The 24,329-nt window shown below is 36.7% G+C and overlaps 1 protein-coding gene across 12 annotated transcripts in view; it reads right to left on the bottom strand.

Annotated features, from left to right (window-relative positions):
* mybpc1 (myosin binding protein C1) overlaps window positions 1-24,329 on the bottom strand; it is a 137,208-nt gene that overhangs the window by 107,892 nt on the left and 4,987 nt on the right. For 9 of the 12 annotated variants that reach the window (XM_039761691.1, XM_039761693.1, XM_039761692.1 and 6 more), the window contains exons 2-3: window positions 16,200-16,235; window positions 934-972 (exon numbers count right to left, since the gene is read on the bottom strand). In XM_039761691.1, the coding sequence (XP_039617625.1) occupies window positions 934-972; window positions 16,200-16,235 (75 nt within the window). The remainder of the gene's footprint in view (window positions 1-933; window positions 973-16,199; window positions 16,236-24,329) is intronic. The other 3 variants (XM_039761695.1, XM_039761700.1, XM_039761703.1) reach the window with 1 other exon arrangement.

Genomic DNA, 24,329 nt, shown 5'->3' with positions numbered 1-24,329 from the left:
TTGGATAATGGATGGATGGATAGACAGATTTCTTAGGCTTACTGGTTACCTCTAATGATAACATGTGGATAAGATGTAGATGTGTTTGGTTCAAAGCATGCACTGTCTCAAAGACCATATATTGAGCAATATCTAAATTCATATTTTTACACTCTTCTCAGACTAATATTCATTAAAATGGCATAAGATCAAGCCATAGAACCTGCTGGGGGCATAGGGGGTTTGGAGATTTGCCAGTGTTGTCTTACTAATTAAGAAAAATAAATCTAGAAAACCCAAATAATAGAAACCCTAAGCATGCTGTGTATATTGTGTTGATTTGTCAATACAGCAGTCTTATTTTCCATCAGACTTCAATAATCTTTATTAAACTAGGTGTCTCATACAATACAACACATATATAAATAATACAAATTCAATGCATTTTGCTTAAGAATAAAGTAAAATGTAAAACTATGCTGTTAAACAATGGATATACTGTATGTAATGAAAAGAAAATGAAAGTGAAATGTAAATGTTACTGTTACAAGAACGAGATGGGAACCAATCAAGCAAGGCAAATGAAACCACTATCTTTTTAGATATCAAATGTATTACTTTATCAAAAGATGGAAACAGATGAGGAACAGGACTTCTCCATTCTCATCCTCATCATCTCCCAATTGCATTTTTCACCCCATGCACTCCAGTTTATTTTGAAAACCTGCCTTCTATGGAATACAGAAGGTTGAACTGAACGATGAAAGCCATGAAGCAAAAGCCTTGATATGATTTACTACGGAAAAAAAAACTAACTAAGAACAAACATCATGAAAGTATTGCCCACATCGTGCAGCAGTTAGAAAAAGTGTGAAGTCAAAAAATGGGGGAGTAAAATGTGAAAAAATGGGCTGGAACTACAAGCCAAATGGTAAGAAAAAATGACTCACAAACCTGGCGAAGAAGAGCTCTCTGGAACATTTTCAGTTTGAGCTGTAGTTATGTATGTAACAAATACATTGATTTTTTTCTGACATTGTAGAACATTAAACTTAATTACTAACTCATATTAAGCATGGTATTCTACAACATTTAAAATGATTCTCTCTGAAACTTAAGAAATAAGTTGTGAATAAAAGTATCCATGCAGGAGAACCACAGTATAATAACTGAACAGGTAACGTATCAGTTCATCTAAATACCCAAAACACTAATACATGCAGCAATGAGAAATATACATTTAATTTCATTAGCTCATTATTATCATTATAACTAGCTGACATTAGCAATAATTCAAAATAACCTCAAATCCTAAACATATATAGTACACGTAATTGTTTACCTGTTGACATAAAGCATGTCTTTAAAACAGGACTATAACTTCTGTCACACACACAAGCATGGGTGATGGTATGAGGGAAAATAGGGTAAAGATATTTTCTGTGACACGGCCACTAACCCAGCTTCTGTTTCCTTTAGATTGGAGGAGAACTCTATGAAACACAACTGATATCATTTGCACTTCTGCTCATGTTAACCCCACCTCTCCCGCCTCAACCTCCTACTTTAACCCCAAGAGAGGGCTTCCTTTGATCCACAAACCTTTTTTATTTCTCCCTCCTTTATTACCACTTTATTATCCATGAAAATGTGTATTGTGAGGCATGAGTTTTACTCACTACTGAGAAAACAAAAACTGCAATAAACAATGAAGACTTCAGCTCTGTCTCATTGGGGTATGCAGTAGTAAAATGATCCCAGCAAAAGCAGGTTATTTGATTAATGACCAAATATTTTTGATTAGCTCTGAAAATCTACTTTATATATGATTCTTGTGTTCATTTACTTTACCATCTTTGCTTGTATCAAGTTAATATGCTGCTATTTATATGAACTGGATAAATTAAAAATAGAAAAAATGCACTAATTATTATGTGAAGTGTAGAGATTTTAGCCTAGAATTGGCTCTTAATTCCAGTATAAGTATTTTGGGATCTACAGTACAACCAGTGGTGGGTCTGCAACACAACATGTGATGTTATAAGAAAACACTCATATCTATCCAGGTCATGCTACCAGTTAACCCATTGGGTGTTGTCCACTTAAAAACTACTACTTACAGCAGGCATCTTTGTAGGAAAGCATCCGTTTTTGGGGTTGGCCCAGCCTAAAGTGCTCATATATGTAAACTGCATCAGGCTTTTCAAGTGGAAAGATTTGACTTTACCACATACTACTCAATACATCTGGCTCAGTGAGCACTAAGCAGCAAGTGCACACATTGTATTATCATTTTACATTCCTTAACTAATCAATGAGATATTCAAATACACCCTTATACTCAACAATGATAGAGTCTGATGCCCACTATGAAGTGCACTACACCCAACAATGATCAATGATACTTAAGTGTGTCCCAACTGATGATTTTTCTTTTGTTCACCATACCCCATGAAGCTTTTCACTGTATATTTGTAGGTGGTAAGAACTGCAACAATAGCAAGGGAAACAATGCTAGTAAATTCCATCATGATAAATAACAACCTAACACCTTTCTTTACTTTTTTAGAAGAAAAATGATCAAGTCTTTCTAAATCAAGTAGCAAATCAGCAGCACTCTTCCATTTGCCTAAAAACCCTAACCCGAAATGCAACTGAGCAAAACAAAGTTAAAAAATAGAACATCACAAACAATAATACATCTCCTATTGCACATTAGCACAACGTTACTCTATCGTATTGAGATCAAATGGTGGATTTAGGAGGAAGGAGTTGCTTTAATTTTTTGATGACCCTGGTCAAGACAACAGTGTACATGTCACACGCATGGAAAGCACAGGGGATCTTCTGGCCAAAATGTTGTCCAGCTCTGTGCATCTAAGAGCTAATATGGTAAACACAAGAATGTATTCTGGTTGCCAAGTCTGGGAAGGACATGAGAATCTTCAGCCAAAGGAAGAGTAAGTTTAGTCTATGAATTGGGTTTAGGGTAGGTTTAATTCTGCACAAAAGAGAGAGACATAAGCCCTGAAATTTTACTGGCAATTACACTTTTTACCTTTATTTCCTCATCCACTGTATTTTACTTCAGGGTGCATCAATAGAAGCATATAAACAGATGGGAAAAGTGTTACAATCTTGTGAAAACTATTTGTTAATTAAGGGTTCTCAATAGTTTTCAGCAGTTCTCCACTAAACGTTAATAAAATCAATTGCATGTTTACTTTAAGAAAAACAGAATAAACATCAGGTTACTTGAATATCTTATTTCTTGTGAATTTCCCCTTGGGATTAATAAAGTATCTATCTATCTATCTATCTATCTATCTATCTATCTATCTATCTATCTATCTATCTATCTATCTAATTAAGATTTACATTTACATCTTTTTAACAACAGTAATAAATGAGATTGATGGCTAATGTCACCATTTAAAGAGAAAAAAATATTCTGGTAGTGGTCTTTAATATGCCCAGTCTATGAGGTGACTTAATGAATCATTGACATACTTTTGGGTATATGTTTATTAACATGTTTTATTAAATAATTGTTTTTATGAATAGCTCCAAGTTTAGTTTGAGCATTATCTCAGTGACATCTGTATTACTTGATAAAACTATGGAACAAAACACCCTCAGAAATGCCACCCCTTTCATAAATATATGCATCCACTTTCTAACCATCTATTCCAGTTCAGGGCAGTGGAAAGTTGGTGCATATAAGTGACAGGGTGGTAGTATATTGTTAATTACATTCAACAAGGTTTCCAATTTTTTAACTTTTGCAATTTTTTGAAGAAACCACAGAACTCAAAGTAAATCTCAGAAGAATTGGAGATAACATGAAAACTTCTTACACAACCACACGTGCACACAAAGAAACAGGCTGGGATTTGAACCATGATGTTATGCGGTGGTAGCATAAAAATGAAGTCCATAAAAAATTACAGCATGCTTGCAGGATTATAAGAGATTCTCCTCTTTATTCAAACATAGCTCTTAATATCAAGGCTCCCAAGGTCAGTATTAAATGGTGGGTGAGACTTTACATCAGTGCTTAGTGAAATAAATGTCATCTCATGGGGTAAGTATATGTTCTGTCAGCTGTGCAAACAGGCAAGGATCAACAGCTTAAATCACTTCAGACCTTCTGATAAAGAAAGAATGCAAGTATCTTTACAGTTCAAAATGTGAGAAATCATTGCGATCAGGAGAGGAGATGTCCTAAAATTGTAGAATGCTTTTTTATCATTTTAAATATTTCCTCTTTCATGTCTAAATTTTTTTTATATAGATAAACTTATAATTAATATCAATGCTACATTATATTTATAGCATGTCACTGCTATACACTCTACTATTAAAAAGAAGGAATTTTATGTAAATTCCAAATTTTCAGTGTTATCACACCTTAGTAGTGAATGTACACATAACCTCTTCAAACACACGTGTAGTAAGTTTATGTTTTATTTTGCCAAAAAAATGGCATCACCTTTTCTATACTTCACATCATTCACTGTATTTCTGTGAATACTCCAGGGGACACACTACAATCACAGCATTCCAGTCTTGTTAAGATAAATCAATTTTCTAAACATGCTTAATCCTGTTTAGGGTATGGGGGGTTGGGACGGGTCTGCAGCCAACCGGGGGATCGAAACAGCACAGCACACTCACACACACACATACTGTACATACATCATTATGGGTGACACACATTTTAGCTGCAGACCCCTAAAGTGAGTGATAATCTACACTGCAATGTATTTTGTTAGGACAAAAGTACATAATTTAGCTTGCTATACTCCGAATAAAGGTAACAATTTATCCACATTTTTTACTTTAATTGTGGAAATCATCATGACTAACTGTTATAAACCTTTCCTGTTATCAATTAATGTTCATATATCGTAAACAAAATAGGAAGCAGTTGTTACTTAAGTCATGTAAATCTTATTATGATCATGAAGAAAACCCATCAATTACATAAAAAATGCTATCACAGAAATTAAACGATGTAGACTGAACCAAAGTTACTGAACATATAGAAATAAGTAAATATAAAGAACAATGTAGGATACTCTATACAATAGAATGTAATGAAAATGAAGATCTAAACAGATATTTTTGATAAAGAAAAAAAAAGTCACAAGAGGTATAACTGAGCTGGACAGAACTTTAAGATTGAACAAAACTCTTAAATTCTTATCAAGCAGGAAAGCTGCTTGCACTCTGCTAAACTAGGCTCAATAATTTTAGCCATGTAATAAACAGTAGAGAGATAATTACAAACCTTTTAGAATACACATTAAATAGGCTAATTTGTGTAGTGTGCAAAGATATAAGGATTTTGATCAAAACTATCATATGCACTATATTGCCAAAGGTATTGGGAAACCCCTCCAAATCATTGAATTCAGGTGTTCCAATCACTTCCATGGCCACAGGTGTATAAAATCAAACCTCCATGCATGCAGACTGCTTCTACAAACATATGTGAAAGAATGGGTCGCTCTCAGGAGCTCAATGAAATCAAGTGTGGTACCATGATAAGATGCCACCTGTGCAATAAGTCCATTTGTGAAATTTCCTTGCTGCTAAATATTCCATGGTCAGTTGTTAGTGGTATTATAACAAGGTGGAAGCAATTGGGAACAACGCAACTCAGCCACGAAGTGGTAGTCCACATAACAGAGCGGGGACAGAACATGCTGATGTGCATAGTGTGCAGAAATTGCCATCTTTCTGCAGAGTCAGTAGCTACAGACTTCTAAACTTTGTGTGGCCTCCAGATTAGGTCAAGAACAGTGTGTAGAGAGCTTCATGGAATGGGTTTCCATGGCCAGGCTACTGCATCCAAGCCTTACATCACCAAGTGCAACGCAAAGCTTCGGATGCAGTGGTGTAAAGCACACCAGCACTGGACTCTAGAGCAGCAGAGACGTGTTCTCTGGAGTGACAAATCATGCTTCTTTTTCTGGCAATCCAATGGACAAGTCTGGGCTTGGCGGTTGCCAGGAGAATGGTACTTGCTTGACTGTATTGTGCCAAGTGTAAAGTTTGGTGGAGGGGGGATTATGGTGTGGGGTTTGTTTTTCAGGGGTTGGGCTTGGCCCCTTAGTTCCACTGGAAGGAATTCTTAATGCTTCAGCATACAAAGCCATTTAGGATAATTTCATGCTCCCAACTTTGCTCAATTTGGGGATGGCCCATTCCTGTTCCAACATGACTGCACACCAGTGCACAAAGCAAGGTTTGGTGTGGAGGAACTTGACTGGCCTGTACAGAGCCCTGACCTCAAACCGATAGAACACCTTTGGGATGAATTACAGCAGAGACTGTGAGCCAGGCCTTCTCGTCCAACATCAGTGCGTGGCCTCACAAATAGTGATGGGCTGACTCGATACTGAGGTTTCGACACTGTGTTGAGCTATCGAAGCACTGGAGCTTGAAGCATAATGATGTCATTGATATCTGTGAAGTCAGCAGCCAATTTGGTCATGCATTCGTCTGCTGAACTGCTTTGGCAGTTGTCCCTGCTGCAGTGGTAAGGTGTACTGACGCGAGTGCCAATCCGAATTGGGGCTCGCGTATTGTTCTTGCCTAAAGTTAAAATAAGTACTTTGTAAAAAACAGTTATGTAGTACTTGCCTGTAAGTTAACAATATTTTGGAGACATTATGAATGATTTACATGGGGCACCTTTTTCCTTGGTGTGGAATATGAGCATATTTTGCATAAGGTAGCACGTATTATAACAATCCAGAATCTATTCTACCCCATGTTGATCATATCTGAGAGGCTAATAAATGCTTCACTAAAGCCGACGTGGTCATTACACCAGTACAGTATATGCGCAAGACACTCCTCATTAAACGTTTTTACTATTCAGTGATTCCCAGATCTGTAGCTGATATGTATTATTGATTTCCAAAAAGCAATGTGAGTAAAACAGTTTTTAAAACAGAATTAGTGCCATCAACAGTGTCTTCAGCAGACAACAATGAACAGCTGGATAAACACATCTAGAGCCAACTTTGTCAGCAACATCCTTTCCTTGTGAATGCATCTTATCAAAGCTGCGGTGTGGGGTAAATAAGTAAACTTCCAAACTGCAGCACAACAGTGTAAATCATTGATGTAAACAGAATTATAGAAAGACTAAGCTTTTGTAGTTTCTGCATTCTTAAACCATCTTCCAGCTACACAATCTTCCGCAGTCACTGTTACATATAACGTTCCCTGCTCATTAACCTGTCTTGTTACACAAAGCATCAACACTCAGTTTCATTTAAGGCTTTACCGTCCTTCCTTTCATACACATAAAATGAGACACACATTTCCTTTACATACTGTAGGTGTCCAATCATAATGGTAAACTGGCAGGTGCCTTGTCTCCAATTACGTGAGCTTGTCAGCCACCCCTCAGTTGCACTGGCACACGTTACACTGGGGGCAAATGCAATGGAGAATCCCGACAATGTACACCTTCAGAAGTGGAATAAATCAACTGTATAAGTAGAACATTTCAGATAAATGATGAGTTTTGTTAATCATAAACAATGCGACATAACTATTATATGTATAGTTACTTTTTTATTTATTCTCACCAAACGTTACATATCTACATGGGAAATGAACATGGGTAATATGTTTAAAAGCATTCTCACATTCTCACACTGTCAAAATATATTAATGAGCAAATTGAAACACATTGGCCTTTAGGAAATATAAAAAAATCATTTAGGACAGAATGTATTGTTAACGTCACATACTCTCTACTGACATGATGTCACAAAAAAAAAAAGAGTGGTCCACGCAAATTAATACCCTCCTTGATTTTTGACCTTATGATTTATGATTAATTGTTAATATCAAATAAATAAAATCATTTTAAGAAGATGAAAAGTCTGCTATAGTCAGTTCAATTAACGCTCCTTTTAAAAAGGTTGCATATACAGGATAAATAACAGAATCTCAATGATACGGGACTCGCGAGTAGTAACAAATAAGATGTGACACTGAGAAATTATAATTCCTAATAACGGGAACAAGTAAAAACTACAACCTTCTAAAACAGACACTGTAAACGTAGGCATTTCAATAAATAATATAGGAAGCTTGTGTGTGCATTTCAATATCGATTTAAGAACTAGGTAGGCCACCTGTTGTACTATAAATGGTAGCTCAAGCAGCACTTAACAGTAAATAGTCTAACAGGACAATGACTGACTGAGACGAAGATGCTGCACTGCAACAATAAAGGTTCACACTGTCATTCTGCATGTTTTGAAGGCGCTGATTGGCTGAAACTGTTTATAGCGAATTGTCCCAAGTTGAAAGGTTCGTATAGAGATTAGAAATGAAAAGACACATTTAGGCATGCTGGACAGCAGTTTGTTTTTCTACAATACAAACTGAGTACGATACCAGGGTCTCCAAACACACAAATATGAAGCTTATTACATTTTACAGTGAAATTCTTTACATACACAATATAATTAGGGACGTGTACCCCCTTGCCCACTACGGCGGCCTAAACTTCCCTTGATAGCTCGATTCGCTTGCTCTCCGTCCAAGTTGGAAATTTTTGTTAAATGAAGGAAGTGCTTGATTGTTTGCTTTTCTCTGCCTCTCTCACCCTCTCTGACATTCTCTGCGCCTGACGGAGGGGGTGTGAGCAGAGGAGCTGTTTTCACAGAGGCTGTTTGCCTAAAGGATATGGACGCTCCTCTAAAAAATGCTGCTTTATCGCGGTGCTTCGGCATACTTAAAAGCCCAAAAGCAGGTATTGATTTTTTGATTGTTTGCTTTTCTCTCGTGCTCTCTCTCTCTCTCTGACATTCTCTGCTCCTGACACGCATTCTTCGAAAAGGAAGATATGTTTGCATTCTTTTAATTGTGAGAAAGAACTGTCATCTCTGTCTTGTCATGGAGCACAGTTTAAACTTTTGACCAAAGGGTGTTATTTCATGTCTAGGGGGCTCTAATAATGTTAACAGTGTGGGAGAGTTTATGAGGGCTTAAAATATATAAAAATAACAAACATATGGTTTCTACTTCGCGGATTTTCATCTATAGCCAGGGGTTCTGGAATGCAAGGAGGGATTACTGTATATGACAATATATCTTTGACACTATGTATCAGACAAAGGAAGTCACAGCAATCCACAATTAACATAATGAATTCTCAGCAACTACCTCAATTGTTGTTTCAAGCGGTCACTTAACTATATCAACTGAAGTATGTAGTGTCGATACGAATTACAAAATATAACTTGAGAGTTAAGTGTCAGATAGACTCTTTGATCCCAGTGCACATGTCTGCTCGATGCTTCGAACCACGTGTCAACCCAGTACGCATGTCTGCTCAGTGCTTCGAAGCACGTGTCATGATGCAATCCCAGTGCGCATGTCGGCTTGATGCTTCGAACTGCGTGTCAACCCAGTACACATGTCTGCTCGGTGCCTCGAACCAAGCTTGATGATTCCAGTGCACATGACTGCTTAATGCTTCGAATCATTATTCATCAAGTTCCCGTTTGAAGTACAAATGGCATCAACAGGGTTCAAAAACTCAACAGAATTGGCAGGTGAAACGAATATTTGTGGATGATCAATACATTTTAAATGATTGTGTCCGATAATACTTAGTGGAAAAAAATTAAACTATAAATTATACATCATAGAAATGTCGACTTGTAGAATGCATAATGATGCAAAGAAGATCTTTAGTAATACGGGTGACGACACCTCTCTCACTATAATACTCTCCTAAATATCCATTCTTTGCCTCGTGCAACACTGACCTTATAGTATATAGCTATGTATAATTGTTTTTATCTTCATTACATACATACATACATAAAAAACATATGTTATATACATCCACTCTGTTAAAAACAGTAGTGGTGCAGTGGTAGCATTGCCGCTCCATAATAAGGCTTGCGTGGGTTCAGGTCCCACGTCCAACCAGTGTGAATTGTTACCCAAAAGAGTCTGTTTTTCTTTTTTTTCATTTAACAGCAAATTCCACCGTGGACCGATAGGGAGCAAGGCGAGTTATTGAAGTGGATTTGGATTGCCATAGGCGCCAAGTTACACATACCCCTAATAAAGATATATCAAACGTGTATATACAATATATCAATGGGCATCTTGTTTTATGTTTATAACAAAACAAATTATTTCAGTGAAGATTTCAACTGTTATTGTAGTTGTTGATGGCGGGTTTAGCGGTTTAAATTTTTAAATATTAAATTAATCAGGTGTAATGTGTTCTTACTTTGAGTGTTGGGGGGGAGGACTACACGGTAAATGTGTTAGTGACTGGGATTGCGCCTCTGTAACTGGAAGATTGCTTAGGAATGATACAGACTGGACAACTATCATATGTGTTTTAGGAAATGTTTTATTATTGCACTGTGCTGTGACTAAGACAACTTTTTACTGATTGCCTATCCAGACCTTGAACAATGTGTTCACAAGGGAGCGATACTGCTGGTAAAGACAAATACTTTTTGACAGCAGGTCCAGATGTGTTTATCCTGCTGCTTTTTGTTGACTCAGCATTCAAGAGGATCTTTGATGCCCACCTTGATACATGCACTGCTCACCTTGGAGTGTCCCGAGTGTGTCTGTGTGTCAGTGTGCCGGTGACTGATCTGCGCCGTGTCTCTCAGCCTCTCTGATGCCTTTGAATGTTTGGTGCAGCAGAGAAAATTCAACCTGATCTACCACAGTGGGTTTGTTATTACCTTACTCAACGGAAATGTTCATGGACGTCAAATGGTAATGAATAGAACATGGATTCATGTAAGTACGTGAGCTGCCTTACGCAATCAGTCATCACATTTTGATGGTGATTCTAAGTGGGGTTAATTCCCGAACAGATCTCTTATGTGATCCTTCCACAGTATCTCTCAAAATTATTTAGTTAAAATTGGTTATAAAGATTTCACTCCTGATCATTTTTTATTGTTATTAGTTATGATGAGTCTTTAATTTGGATCAAACTTGGACTTGCACTACATTTAGAATTTGAAAAGCAACCAACTTAGTCAGTTGAGCCATTGATGGTGTCTTTTCTTTGTAGCGAACTCATTACTTTTGTGCTCCAAAAAATATTGTAAACTATTAATAAATAAAATATCTCAATACTTGCTTGAATAATAACATCTGTGATTTAAGGATTTCACCTTTTCTTTCTCAAATGTGCTTACCTATATCATGGAAAAGTACAGGGATAAACCTTTATTTTCTGTCTACTCCGTTTTAATTAAGTCACAACAAAGAAAACATTTAAGGCTATTAAATGTGATCTCAAGAAAAGATGAGGGTTAATTATAATACTAATAACAGGAGCGATTATAATGATACAGTGCAAAAGTCAATATTCATTGAAAGAGCCGGGGATCCAAGAGTGAGGCGTCTTATTTTTTTTAACTCTTGCTATCGTATAGTACATTCTGCCTGTCGGCATTAGTTTTATATATATATATATATATATATATATATATAACTGCTCAAAAAATTAAAGGAACACTTTGAAAACACATCAGATCTCAATGGGAAAAAGAAATCCTCCTGGATATCTATACTGATATAGACTGGGTAATGTGTTAGGAACGAAAGGATGCCACATCGTTTGATGGAAATGAAAATGATCAACCTACAGAGCCCTGAATTCAAAGACGCCCCAAAAATCAGAGTGAAAAAATTATGTGGCAGGCTAGTCCATTTTGCCAAAATTTAACTGCAGCAACTCAAAATTATGCAGCACTTTGTATGGCCCCTGTGTTCTTGTATACATGCCTGACAACATTGGTGCATGCTTCTAATGAGATGACAGATGGTGTTGTGGGGATCTCCTCCCAGATCTGGACCAGGGCATCACTGAGCTCCTGGACAGTCTGAGGTGCAACCTGGTGGCATTGGATGGACCAAAACATAATGTCCCAGAGGTGTTCTATTGGATTTAGGTCAGGAAAGTGTGGTGGCCAGTCAATGGTATCGATTCCTTCATCCTCCAGGAACTGCCTGCATACTCTCACCACATGAGGCCAGGAATTGTCGTGCACCAAGAGCCACTGTACCATCATAGGGTCTGACAATGGGTCCAAAGATTTTATCCTGATACCTAATGGGAGCCAAGGTGCCTTTGTCAAGCCTGTAGCGGTCTGTGTGACCCTCCATGGATATGCCTCCCCAGACAATCATTAACCCACCACCAAACTGCTCATGCTGAATGATGTTACAGGTAGCATAATGTTCTCCATGGCTTCTCCAGACCCTTTCACTTCTGTCACGTGCTCAGGGTGAACCTGCTCTCATCTGTAAAAAGCACAGGGCACCAGTGGTGCATCTGCCAATTCTGGTATTCTATGGTGAATGCCAATCCAGCTGCATGCTGCTGGGCAGTGAGCTCAGGGCCCATTAGAGGACATGGGGCCCTTGGGTCACCCTCATGAAGTCTTTCTGGTTGTTTGGTCAGAGACATTCACACCAGTGGCCTGCTGGAGGTCATTTTGTAGGGCTCTGGCAGTGCTCATCCTGTTCCTCCTTGCCCAAAGGAGCAGATACTGGTCCTGCTGATGGGTTATGGACCTTCTATGGCCCTCTCCAGCTCTCCTAGAGTAACTGCTTGTCTCCTAGAATCTCCTCCATGCCCTTGAGACTGTGCAGGGAGACACAGCAAACCTTCTGGCAATGACACGTATTGATGTGCCATCCTGGAGAAGTTGGACTACCTGTGCACCTCTGTAGGGTCCAGGTATCGCCTCATGCTACCAGTAGTGACACTGACTGTAGCCAAATGCAAAACTAGTGAAGAAACAGTCAGAAAAGATGAGGAGGGAAAAATGTCAGTGGCCTCCACCTGTTAAACCATTCCTGTTTTGGGGGTCATCTCATTGTTGTCCCTCTAGTGCATCTGTTGTTAATTTCATTAACACCACAGCAGCTGAAACTGATTAACAACCCCCTCTGCTAGTTAACTGACCAGATTAATATCCCATAAGTTTCATTGACTTTATGCTATACTCTGATTAAAAAGTGTTCCTTTAATTCTTTTGAGATATATATATATATATATATATTTTTTTTTCTTCAGATATCTTTAGACATCAGACACTAGAAGCCGCTGACGAACCCTTCTCTTCATTGCCAGTCTGTAGCAGCAAAAAAGTAAAAGCAATAAGAGTTATAACAGACGTCACTGAAAGTGATCATGAGTTTGTGTAACGTTAATGAAAATGGCCAGGAGGTGTCACTAGAGAGGTTAGTGTCAAATGCTTCGAAGCTTCGATACAATTTCCGACACAATTGCTTCAAATGTTTTGATGCTTCGTGAGGCTTCACTCCGCCCATTACTACTCATAAATGCTCTCCTGGAAGAATGATCAAAAGTTCCCATAAACACACTCTTAAACCTTGTGGAAAGCCTTCTCAGAAGAGTTAAAGTTGTTATAGCTGCAAAGGGTGGGCCAACTCCATATTAAAGAATATTACTCCATATTAAGAATGGGATGTCATTAATCATGTCAAGAGTGTGTTACGGTAGGCATCCCAATTGAGAAAGATATTACCATCTATATTTTTGTAAGATTAGGCTGTATTTGTTAAGCTCAGAAAACATATGAAATCTTCTAAATATTTTTTTAATATATACACATACACCAGAAGACCTTCCTAAAGGCTTATTACTTTATAAAGAAAATGCCTTTAGTAGTGTCAAAATGGAGACATTTATTCACCTTGTCTGCATTTGTACCTGGATTAAACTGTTACCAGAAGTGTATCTTTGTATGAACAACATAAATTGGATTATTTCAATTTATAATACTGAACCAAGATGCCTTTTGCAGACAATTTTATTAGCTGTTGTCTCAATTATTATCAGATTTATGCAATTGAAAACAAGAATTGAGTAAAAATATCTCTTTAAACTGATGATATGATACATTACATTACAAATCCAGACTCATCACTCGCTTCAGCAGATAGATAGATAGATAGATAGATAGATAGATAGATAGATAGATAGATAGATAGATAGATAGATAGATAGATAGATAGACCTTTATTTGTCCTAAATATATTAAAGAAGTTCCATAAATCTTCCTGGTTCCAAATGAACATGTAAATTTCATGATATTTCCTGTTATCTGAATCTTTATTATAAATTTAGTTTTGTGTTTTTTCCTTTGCATTTCTATTTTTCTCTTGTTTTCTCTAGACTGATTTTGAAGTAAATCATTATATCTGATACATTATCAGAATTTGTTTGATTGAGTACTAGGACATTGTGATGTTTAGCGTTATGAAGAAAAAATTAAGAACAATGACATTCTAAAGGAGTGAATGAAAAGAGTAGAATGTGAGGCACTAAAGGGACAGCTGGAACTCAAGATAAAAGGACAATTCAAACATGTAATCAGGACTAAAGCAAAAAAATAAAAAATCAAAATCAAAACCTAAAGCAGAAATAAAATTACTTGAGAAAGTGGCTTCTTCTTGCTGATATGACCTTACTTAGAACAAAATCCAGACACCTACTAAGTACACAGCATACTCTTAAAGATGGCTGCCATCACTATGTGACCATAACCCAATGATACCACAAGCCATGCCCCCAATAATGTGTTTTGTCATATCAACCCATTCCAAATTGGTTGTGCAAGACAACCTCACAAACAAATAAGTAAAGAAATAATGGAAAAAAAAGACCAAAACAAAAACGGAAAACGAAAGAGCAACACATCATTTATTGACTTGTGATATTTGTGACAGTCTTGAACATATTTGACCAGCTTTGTTTAACTGCCTTGAAACGGCTCACATACTTCAGAGTCACAATCATATTATGACTTTAAAATGTATTCACATTTAATATTAGCAACCTGACAGAAAGTTTAAAACAAGACACTATCAGATGGCCATAGTGCAATCCCATATTAGTCAGGAAAATAAACACTTAAAATGAATATTCTAAATTCTGGACACAATAATAAATTTGTGAATTTAAAAGTAAAACAGACCACAAGTAGAAAAATAATTCTTGCAAGCCCAAAGCTTTGGGGAGGCCGCACTTCATAGCTTTCTCTACCAATTAGGAAGAACCTAAAGCTTACTAGTTTAGCAGGCCATAAGAAAACAATTCTACTCTCACTCTGCTCTGTGCACTAGTCATGATCACTAATTACTGTCAACTAAGCTGAATTCCTTTGGTTTTTGAGTATGGCATCAATGCAGAAGATATTTTATGTGTGAGTTGCTACTATAAATTACACTCATACCAGAAAATTATATATTCTCACCATTTTTAAATACAAATGAAAGGTGCACTGTATTGAGACTTTTAGATGTTTTTCATATAGACAGTATATTTTGAATCCTTTAAACAATTAATGATCGAATATAGCCTCACATCAAAACAATTCTTTAAATACATGCAATTTAGGGACTTTGCCAGAAGCTAGCTGGCTTTCCTTCATATGTACTGTAGAAACTACATTATCTAGCAGGTAATGATGAATGTCCCTGCTTTACCACTTTCTTCAAAAGTGTGTTTCCAAGGTACTTGAAGGCACCCTCACAAAAGACAAAAGCTAATCAAAATGACAAAGAACAACATACTCTTCCAGTTCTGGACTTCACAGCTTCTCACAAGAAAAAAAAAATCTTTTTAAAAGACACACCACTTGGCCCGTTCTTCACCCAAATGGTGCTGTGGTTCTGCAAGTGGATATTATTGCACCTAAGAGCACGATGAATGCTTTTACTCCCCCATTGGAGGCCAGGCTCTAACCATAAGACATAAAGACAAAATATTGTATCTTTTACTCTGTAATTAGACTGTTGACCAGACCAACTGTTGGAGACAATAGGAATTGTATTTTTTCCTTTTTATTTGGTTTGAAAATTAAATTAAAATCATTAGTGCATCTAAAAATGAAGTTAATTCTGAAGTGTACTAAGAACCACACAGTCCACTTTATTCACAACTTATTAAGAGTCTGCACAAAACTATGCTGTTATTACCGTATGATTAAAAAAATCAATTCTCTTCTTAAGCCACATTGTCTTATTTCATTTAAATTTGAAAAAAGAAGTGAAAACAGAAGTGAAAAAAGTGAAAGAAAAAACTATTTTCACTATATATTAACAGTACAGTATTAAACAAACACCTACTAACAGTACAAAGGCCAACTATTACTCACCTTCAGGTATTGGGTTTGGTCTCTCATCTTTCCCTTCTACAAGGCAAAAACAAAAAAGAGCATTTTTTAGTAAAATTAAAAGTGAAACTATTACTATGATAAATAAATGGAAACATAAAAGAATGACTGTCATATAATTTAGTTTTATTTATTTTGATAAAAGAAGACAAGAGGATAAAAGCCAGTACAATAAGAATTTAGGATGGCCAAAGAGAAAAACAGTGTGAATGTTGGAGCGTGTGTTTCGAACCTTAGCCTTCTTTGTATACTAACATTACGCCATGAGCGTGGGGCTCGTGACTGAAGGACCAATTTTTGGAGGTTTAGATGAGTGTCTTTGACTGATTGGGGCCCTCAAATATTTTGGAACATAATTTTGACTGTTTGTATCAGATAATTATTGAAATTACATTTAAAACATTTTTGCCAAAAGTAGCAATCTTTGCAGTCTCAGTTGTACCCGCCCCCCTTCAAGCCGCAATGGTTCAGCCTGGTCCTCACGCACTTGAATTGTATGTTGCGCAGCAAACTTGCTTAACGACAATAAGTGTGTTTTTGTTTTGCTTAGGTTGAAATGTCAAAGCCAAATTTTTGGTTCAAGGAAAGAAGAACAACAACAACAACATTTATTTATATAGCACATTTTCATACAAAGAACGGCAAGTAAAGTTTGAACGAGAGAAGAGAGAGTGACAGTTGGTCTCTTGCAGGTGTGTGTAGAAATCTAAATTTGTCACAATTCCAGTTTCAGCCATCAATTGCCACTGCACTAAAGGCAGCGGTGTACTCGAGTAATTATAGCATTACTAGTGGACGTCCGCTGTAGCATACGGCGGTGTAAGAATAGGAATGGAAAACAGTGAGAAAGGAATTCAGAGATCAAGAAGAAAGAAATACTTCTTGAAAGACGTAGTTGTGAATAGGTATTGTGCTGGAGATGGCAGATAATGAGTCGAAAGATCTAATCTCAGAAAGAGCTTGAATTTCAGCTTCACCGCCATAAACTGTAGATGTTGCCATGTATTGATAGTACTCGTGACTTGTTGTGATAACTCGACTTGCATTGTAAAGAATAACAGGAAGAACGTCTCCAAATCTGTCCCAATGTGATGCAACAAAATCTACTGTCCTATGTCGTAGTGAGAGTGCATTGCCTTCGTCAACCGTTTGTGTCAAGAAATAACCCACTGATAGGAACAAGCAGTTGCCGGATCCCGGAATACAGATGACATTGTACAAAACCCATCGACAGAGAAGATACTGTCATTCATTTTATAACAAAGGCTTAGGAAACAACAGTATAACAAAAATGGCAAGGAGCGAAACCAATGGCAATGGTCGAGAGAGTACCTTCCTGTAGCAGGCTACGGAAAAAAACTCCCAGGCGCAGACGTGGCCGAAGTGAAAGATCACGGTGACGTGACACCAATGGAGTCATGAGAGAGAAGTGGGGAACGCGGTATAGGAATAGGAATGGTATTTGAGAAAAGCGGCATGGGGGTGTATGGGAGGCCACAGGCAGCGTGGGGAAGGGTTTGGAGAGGAGGAATAGGAATCAAAAAATGCCGTGTGGGGGGGACCGGGTTTGAAGAGGAAGCAGGACGAACCAGAATAGAAATATATATAAGAGATGTGTAATTGTTTTGATATCTAGTGTTTAATATATATCTGATGTTGCAGTACTTAGTTGACACATTGTTGTGGATTAGTTATTATCGCCTTGTAGACCTCTACGCATTATTAAACGCTACTAACTTTAGTCAACATATGAAGCACTCGGTGTGTTGTTGCTTTGAAGGCATCTGTTACTTTCACCAACACACAGTCTCTTTTGCCTACTTGTTAGTTACTGGTTGAATTGTGGAAAAGAACCATAAAAGCAACTTTGACATTACTTTTATCAGTAATGTTAACATTACTGATTTAGCTAATGTCTTGTTGCTATTATTTTAAAACAGTACTTGGCATTAACAAATGACTTACAATTTTGAAGCATGCTTTTTTGTTTATCGATTATTTATGTATTTTAATTCAAATTAAAGCCCTTATAAAAAATACTAATGTAGTGTGGGTGGACGCGACCCAAGAAAAAAGTTCCGCTTAGGACCCAAGTGCAAATTTGGCAAGGGGGTGAGACTAAGTTTGCTGGAGTACTAGCTTTCCTTGGATTGTTGGCAATAGGGATGTTCCAATCAGGTTTTGTTTTTCTTTATCACTTTAAAAAACTTTTTACACTAAGCTCCTGCATAACCAGACACAGAATCCCAATGTCCCGTAGACCACAGGTGTTAATTGTTAATTTTTATTACCAAAACTAAATCCTGTACGCTATTGTTCTGTGACTATAAAATAGTCAAGTACAATTTCCTTAAAATGTACACTAATAAAATATGTACTAAAATATTTTTCCATAATACATACATTACAGAAAATAAAATGCTTCTCATAATTACAAGCTGTAATATTTTTGATGTTTTTCTGTAATGTACCTATCTGAAATAAGTCTTATTTAAAATGTAGTTTTCACCATTTTTTTACTGTTAAAGTATACATTTATGATCAGCTAGACAGTCATAATCCTTGACATGTAATTATAAATATGGATTACCATTTTAATGATACAATATTGGTTTCTTACCAAAATTTACTGTATACTGTATGACACACAGCAACAAATAATTAACACAGTAAAAAGCTACAAAAAGTCACAAATGTATCAGATATTCACAAGTTCTTTATTGAGAAGACAGAAAATTGATATGCTGCTCAAGTTTATAAGTAAAAGATACATTTTTCTTTTAGGCTAACAAGTGTATTGTTTAGTAAGTTTGCCTTTATCTTTTTTTTAATAAAAAACGTAGGCTGTTGCATTTATAACAAACTTGCTGTCCAAACTCAAACGGTATCCATTTTAATTTAAAGGACAAAATCAAAAGGTCTGAATTCATTAAATTAGCTTTACTTACTGTTTGTTGTGATTACACAAGATGATTTTGCTGATTCCTTTTTCTCAGATTATTACTCCACTTTCTTTAACGTAAAGGCTAATATTTCAGCTGACTCTAGTAAAACAAGCCTCAGCTACCTTAATACAGTACCTTGTGCAAAGGATCGCTGGAACTAAATTACTGTAAAGCCTGGAAAAGCAGGGGCATGACAAAATCTTTTTTTTATCAGCCAATTTATTGATCACTGATAATCTTTTTTGTAGTGGAAATCCAGTAATCGGTGGCTGGTCAATTAGAGTATCGCTAGTTGGTACCCAAACATCAGTGTGCATTGGGACATCACTACATGGTTCATGGATCTGAGTATTTGTTCAGCTGATGCGAAGGAAGGGAAAACAAAAAACTCCAATGATGGCAATAGAAGAAAAAGAAACCGCTGGTGGGCAATGGTTGGAAAACAGAAACGAACAAATCAAATAGTAGGCCTGATGGTAATCATTTTCAGCATCATGAAAGTCAGAATGACCTAGGCTGGCTAGGCGCCCACGCTCCACTGGGCACAGTCGATACAGTCATCAATTAAGGTTTCCAAGATCTATATACTGTATTTAGGCAATGTGACTCATACATTATAGCTGTAATTAGTTCATGAATAGCAACAATCTTGCGGTTTTGTATGTATGTTATCATCCAATCGACGCTCAGAATGTTTCTGGTGTGCTCCGTAAAAGCAACCAACAGTTTTATTATAAAAAATCTGTAGTATTATTTGTTTGTTGTTTAATGTTTGTTTTTGTTAACTATATTTTCATCTTGCATTATTATTATTATAACAATGTTGTAGTAGTAATACAGTATAATTAAATCAACCTAATAATATTAATTTAATTGATGTTTTTTTTTAGTTGTCAAAAATTCTGCATGTAAAAACTTACTACTATACCACAAAACAAAAATTAAGCGTTGCTGCCTCGCAGTTAGGAGACCCGGGTTCGATAACCAGGTACCCCTGTGTGCAGTTTGCATGTTCTCCCCGTGTCTGCTTGTGTTTCCTCCACGTACTCCGGTTTCCTCCCACAGTCCAAAGACATGCAGGTTAGGTGCATTGGTGATTCTAAATTGTCCCTAGTGTGTGCCCCGCAGCCCGGGGATTTGTTTCTGCCTTGCGCCCTTTGTTGGCTGGGATTGGCTCCAGCAGACCCCATGACCCTGTTTTAGGACATAGCAGGTTGGAAAAAATGAAAACAAAAATTATTCTGTCAAAAAACCTTAAAAAAAAGCTTTCGCTTTAACACTACCTTGAACGTATAATATTTTGATGAATATAGGCTATAAGATAAGCAATTTTATTTTTTAGGAGCTGCTTTGGGCATTCCATGTCAAAGTTCCTAAACTAATGAAGCCGTTGCAGCGTACCGTATATCAAACTGCTCATTCGCCTTGTGATCGTCTTCTCCGATACACCATACAGATCTGCAATCTGTCGTACTTTAAGCTGCATAACAGAAGGTGTTCTATTGACTCAGCTGGAATGTCAAAGGATGGACGTCCAGAGCAGGGAATTAAACTCCTGAACTGGAGTGTAGTCGAGTCCGTTCCACCTGTTCTTCGATAATATCAAAAATAGTTTCATCTATATCGGAGTCTAAAAGGGCCGCCAACATTGTAATTAAATCTTCAATTCTCTCTCTGAAATACGTAATATCTTCGGCAGTAGTAAGCATTTTTCTAATTAATTCTTGTGCTATCGATTCACCAATCAGTAACTAGAGGGCGTGTTAGAGCCCACCCTCTCAACTTTGACGAGTGAAAGTGACAGTTTTATTTCCAGTCGTATTTCATGACGGTTTGCAGGAATGTTACGGACAAAATTAAATAAATAAATAAGCAACAAAAAACATGTTTCGTGACACATTTATTTATGCTCTCATTTCATGATACATTTATTTATTTATGCTCACATTTCACAATACTTTTATTTATTTGCGCATTTATTTATGTATTTATTTATTTTTGTCCGAAATAGTCCTCCATAATAATTACTGGGGTACAGTCGCACCAGATATTGTGCAAAATAAATTTTAGGCTTCTGTCAAATTTTTGTTATCTTAAGAATTTATTTTATAAATTTCTATTATAATATCAATGCAATTTCTTATTTAGAAAAAAATTAACTCTTTGTTTCAGGTGAGGGGCTGGATCAATTCGTCCTGCAGTGAGTGTTCTCTATACTTTTATTGTGTGTGTGTGTGTCCACATGAAGAACCTGAGCTTTCTACTGTAGTTTAACGATGGAGCTTGAAGGTTATCTTCTATATTAAAATGAGGACCACCTTTTTATTTATTTATATATTTTTATAAATCAAGTGCTTGTATTTCCAGTTTGAACTAGACCAGTGAAGGCTATGCAGCAAACTTGAGAACAAAGGTATGAAGTTTAGTGTCTTCCTCCCCATAGAGGTAGCCAAAATAATTTGGACGGGAAAAGAAAGGAGATGAATATCAAGATTACATTGTTCAAAAGACATTATGTTTCATCTTGATTTAATCTTTAAATTTATAGATTTTTACCATCGTAACTGTGTTTTTATATATTTCATGTTTTGGTTTTTGCCACTTGCCCCTTTGCGCTTATGGCTATTCTTTGATGATTCCATCTCCTGGTGCTCTTGCTCTTGTCCTATAGGACTAGCCATTTTTCTATTTATTTGGGCCACAATCACTTAGTGGATGTCTATTAACACTATAAGAGGGAGTATGGGGGTGTCCAAGACTTTGCTCTGAGATGGACTGGTGATTTGTTCTGGGCTGATTCCTGGCTTCCTCCAAATTATAAAAATTAAATATCCAATGGATGGTTAACTTGGGTGGCACGGTGGCGCAGTGGTAGCGCTGCTGCCTCGAAGTTCAGAGACCTGGGTTCGCTTTCCGGGTCCTCCCTGCGTGGAGTTTGCATGTTCTCCCCGTGTCTGCGTGGGTTTCCTCCCAAAGACATGCAGGTTAGGTGGATTGGTGATTCTAAATTGGCCCTGGTGTGTGGGTGTGTGTGTCCTGTGGTGGGTTGGCATCCTGCCCAGGATTGGTTCCTGCCCTGTGTTGGCTGGGATTGGCTCCAGCAGACCCCCGTGACCCTGTGTTTGGATTCAGCGGGTTGGAAAATGGATGGATGGATGGTTAACTTTAATATAACATTTAGAAAATAATAATTCTTATTACTCAAAAGCTTACTGTTTATTATTTATGTCTTACATTTAGTACTTTTTAGTATGTGCCTAAAAGTCAGGAAGAGTGGCTGTTCAACACTAAATGTTTGAAAAGAAAAGACGTATCTTTGAATGAAATGTCCATTTAATTCTGATCTGTCTGTGCAGTTATATATTACATGAAACATTAGGATTCCATTACCAGCAGACTTCACATTAAGGAGAACCCTTTAATCTTTCTTTGACAAGAAAAAGAATAAATATTATTGTAACTCTCCACTAATGAGATGTTTTAAAAAAAGATTTTAGTTAACAAAACTAAAGCTTATCCTGGGCTTCCACAATTCTTAATTAACCATTTATTCAGCATAGATACATCTCTGTTCCTTAATACACTGCATTAACAAGTGATTAAGAACTCACTCTTAAGCTTACAATGTATAGACAATAATGTTGTAATATGGAAAGTCTGTGAAAATACAAAGCTTTTGTGTTAAACTTATTTTATATAGGTTATATCATCACCAGAATTCAATACAAAAAAACAAGATACATGAAGTGCATTGATTTTGTGAAGCAAAGCCTTCATTGTTTGTTTGTACAATACAGGCTAGAACCGTGGAAAATGAAAACAGTGGAAGCAAAGACCTCCATCATATGCTACTGCTTGCTGAAACATTTTATTAAAATCAAACAAAAATAAAACCCATAGCTTTCTGTATATATTAACCCAGTTTTCTTTTTCTGCTTCATAAGAGTTGTGCAGAGCAAAGCCATATTTGACATAATACTGGAATAAAACACATCAATAAAAAGGTAAATTCTGAGAGGGCTGCTGCTAGCTGACCTCTTCATTGAATGGCAAATGCATGATGATGCAATTGAAATGGGGATACTCTTGTCTGACTTTTTTTATCATCATGGCTAGAATGATATATTGAAGTAAGAATTTCAAAGAGCATATCATCTGCTGATGCTATATTTGCTGAAAAATATAGAATTGTTTTAAATGTTCAAAATTGATTTTCATTTAAATGATGCATTTGTTGGTTTAAAAGAAATCTGAACATAATCTTACAAGTAAAAATGGAGATGATATAGATACACTGGATTTTGAAACACCAACCTTCCATTTTAGATATAAGACCATATTTCCTGCAAAAAACATTTCAGTAACTATGCTGTTCTGTTGGTACATATAGCCCACAGAACAATCTCAAGGATATTTACCTAAAGACAAGCCAAATAAAAGCTAATTTAAAGTCTGTACACAGCATACAAATGTGTGTTTGTGTGTGTGCACATGTGTATTTATCTCTGTATCAATCTATCTGTCATATGTGTGTGTATATATGTATGATATACAGTACAGGCCAAACGTTTGGACACACCTCCTCATTCAATGTGTTTTCTTTATTTTCATGACCATTTACATTGGTAGATTCTCACAGAAGGCATCAAAACTATGAATGAACACATGTGGAGTTATGTACTTAACAAAAAAAGGTGAAATAACTGAAAACATGTTTTATATTCTAGTTTCTTCAAAATAGCCACCCTTTGCTCTGATTCCTGCTTTGCACACTCTTGGCATTCTCTCGATGAGCTTCAACAGGTAGTCACCTGAAATGGTTTTCTCTTCACAGGGTTATTTAGTGGAATTTCTTGCTTTATCGATGGGGTTGGGACCAGCAGTTGTGTTGTGCAGAAGTCAGGTTAGTTGGACGATCATTTATTTTTCAACAGGACAATGACCCCAAACACACTTCCAGGCTGTGTAAGGGCTATTTGACCAAGAAGGAGAGTGATGGAGTGCTGTAAATGGTCATGAAAATAAAGAAAACATATTGAATGAGGAGGTGTGTCCAAATGTTTGGCCTGTACTGTATCTGCCACAACATTAAAAGCACTGACAGGGCAAGTGAATAGCATTGATGATCTTGTTACATTGGCACCTGTCAAGGGGGTATATTAGTGAA

The sequence above is a fragment of the Polypterus senegalus genome, chromosome 8, assembly GCF_016835505.1.
Source record: "Polypterus senegalus isolate Bchr_013 chromosome 8, ASM1683550v1, whole genome shotgun sequence".
NCBI lineage: Eukaryota > Metazoa > Chordata > Cladistia > Polypteriformes > Polypteridae > Polypterus > Polypterus senegalus.
Note: the sequence above shows the minus strand (reverse complement) of the source record. Positions and strands in the feature narration are given on the sequence as shown.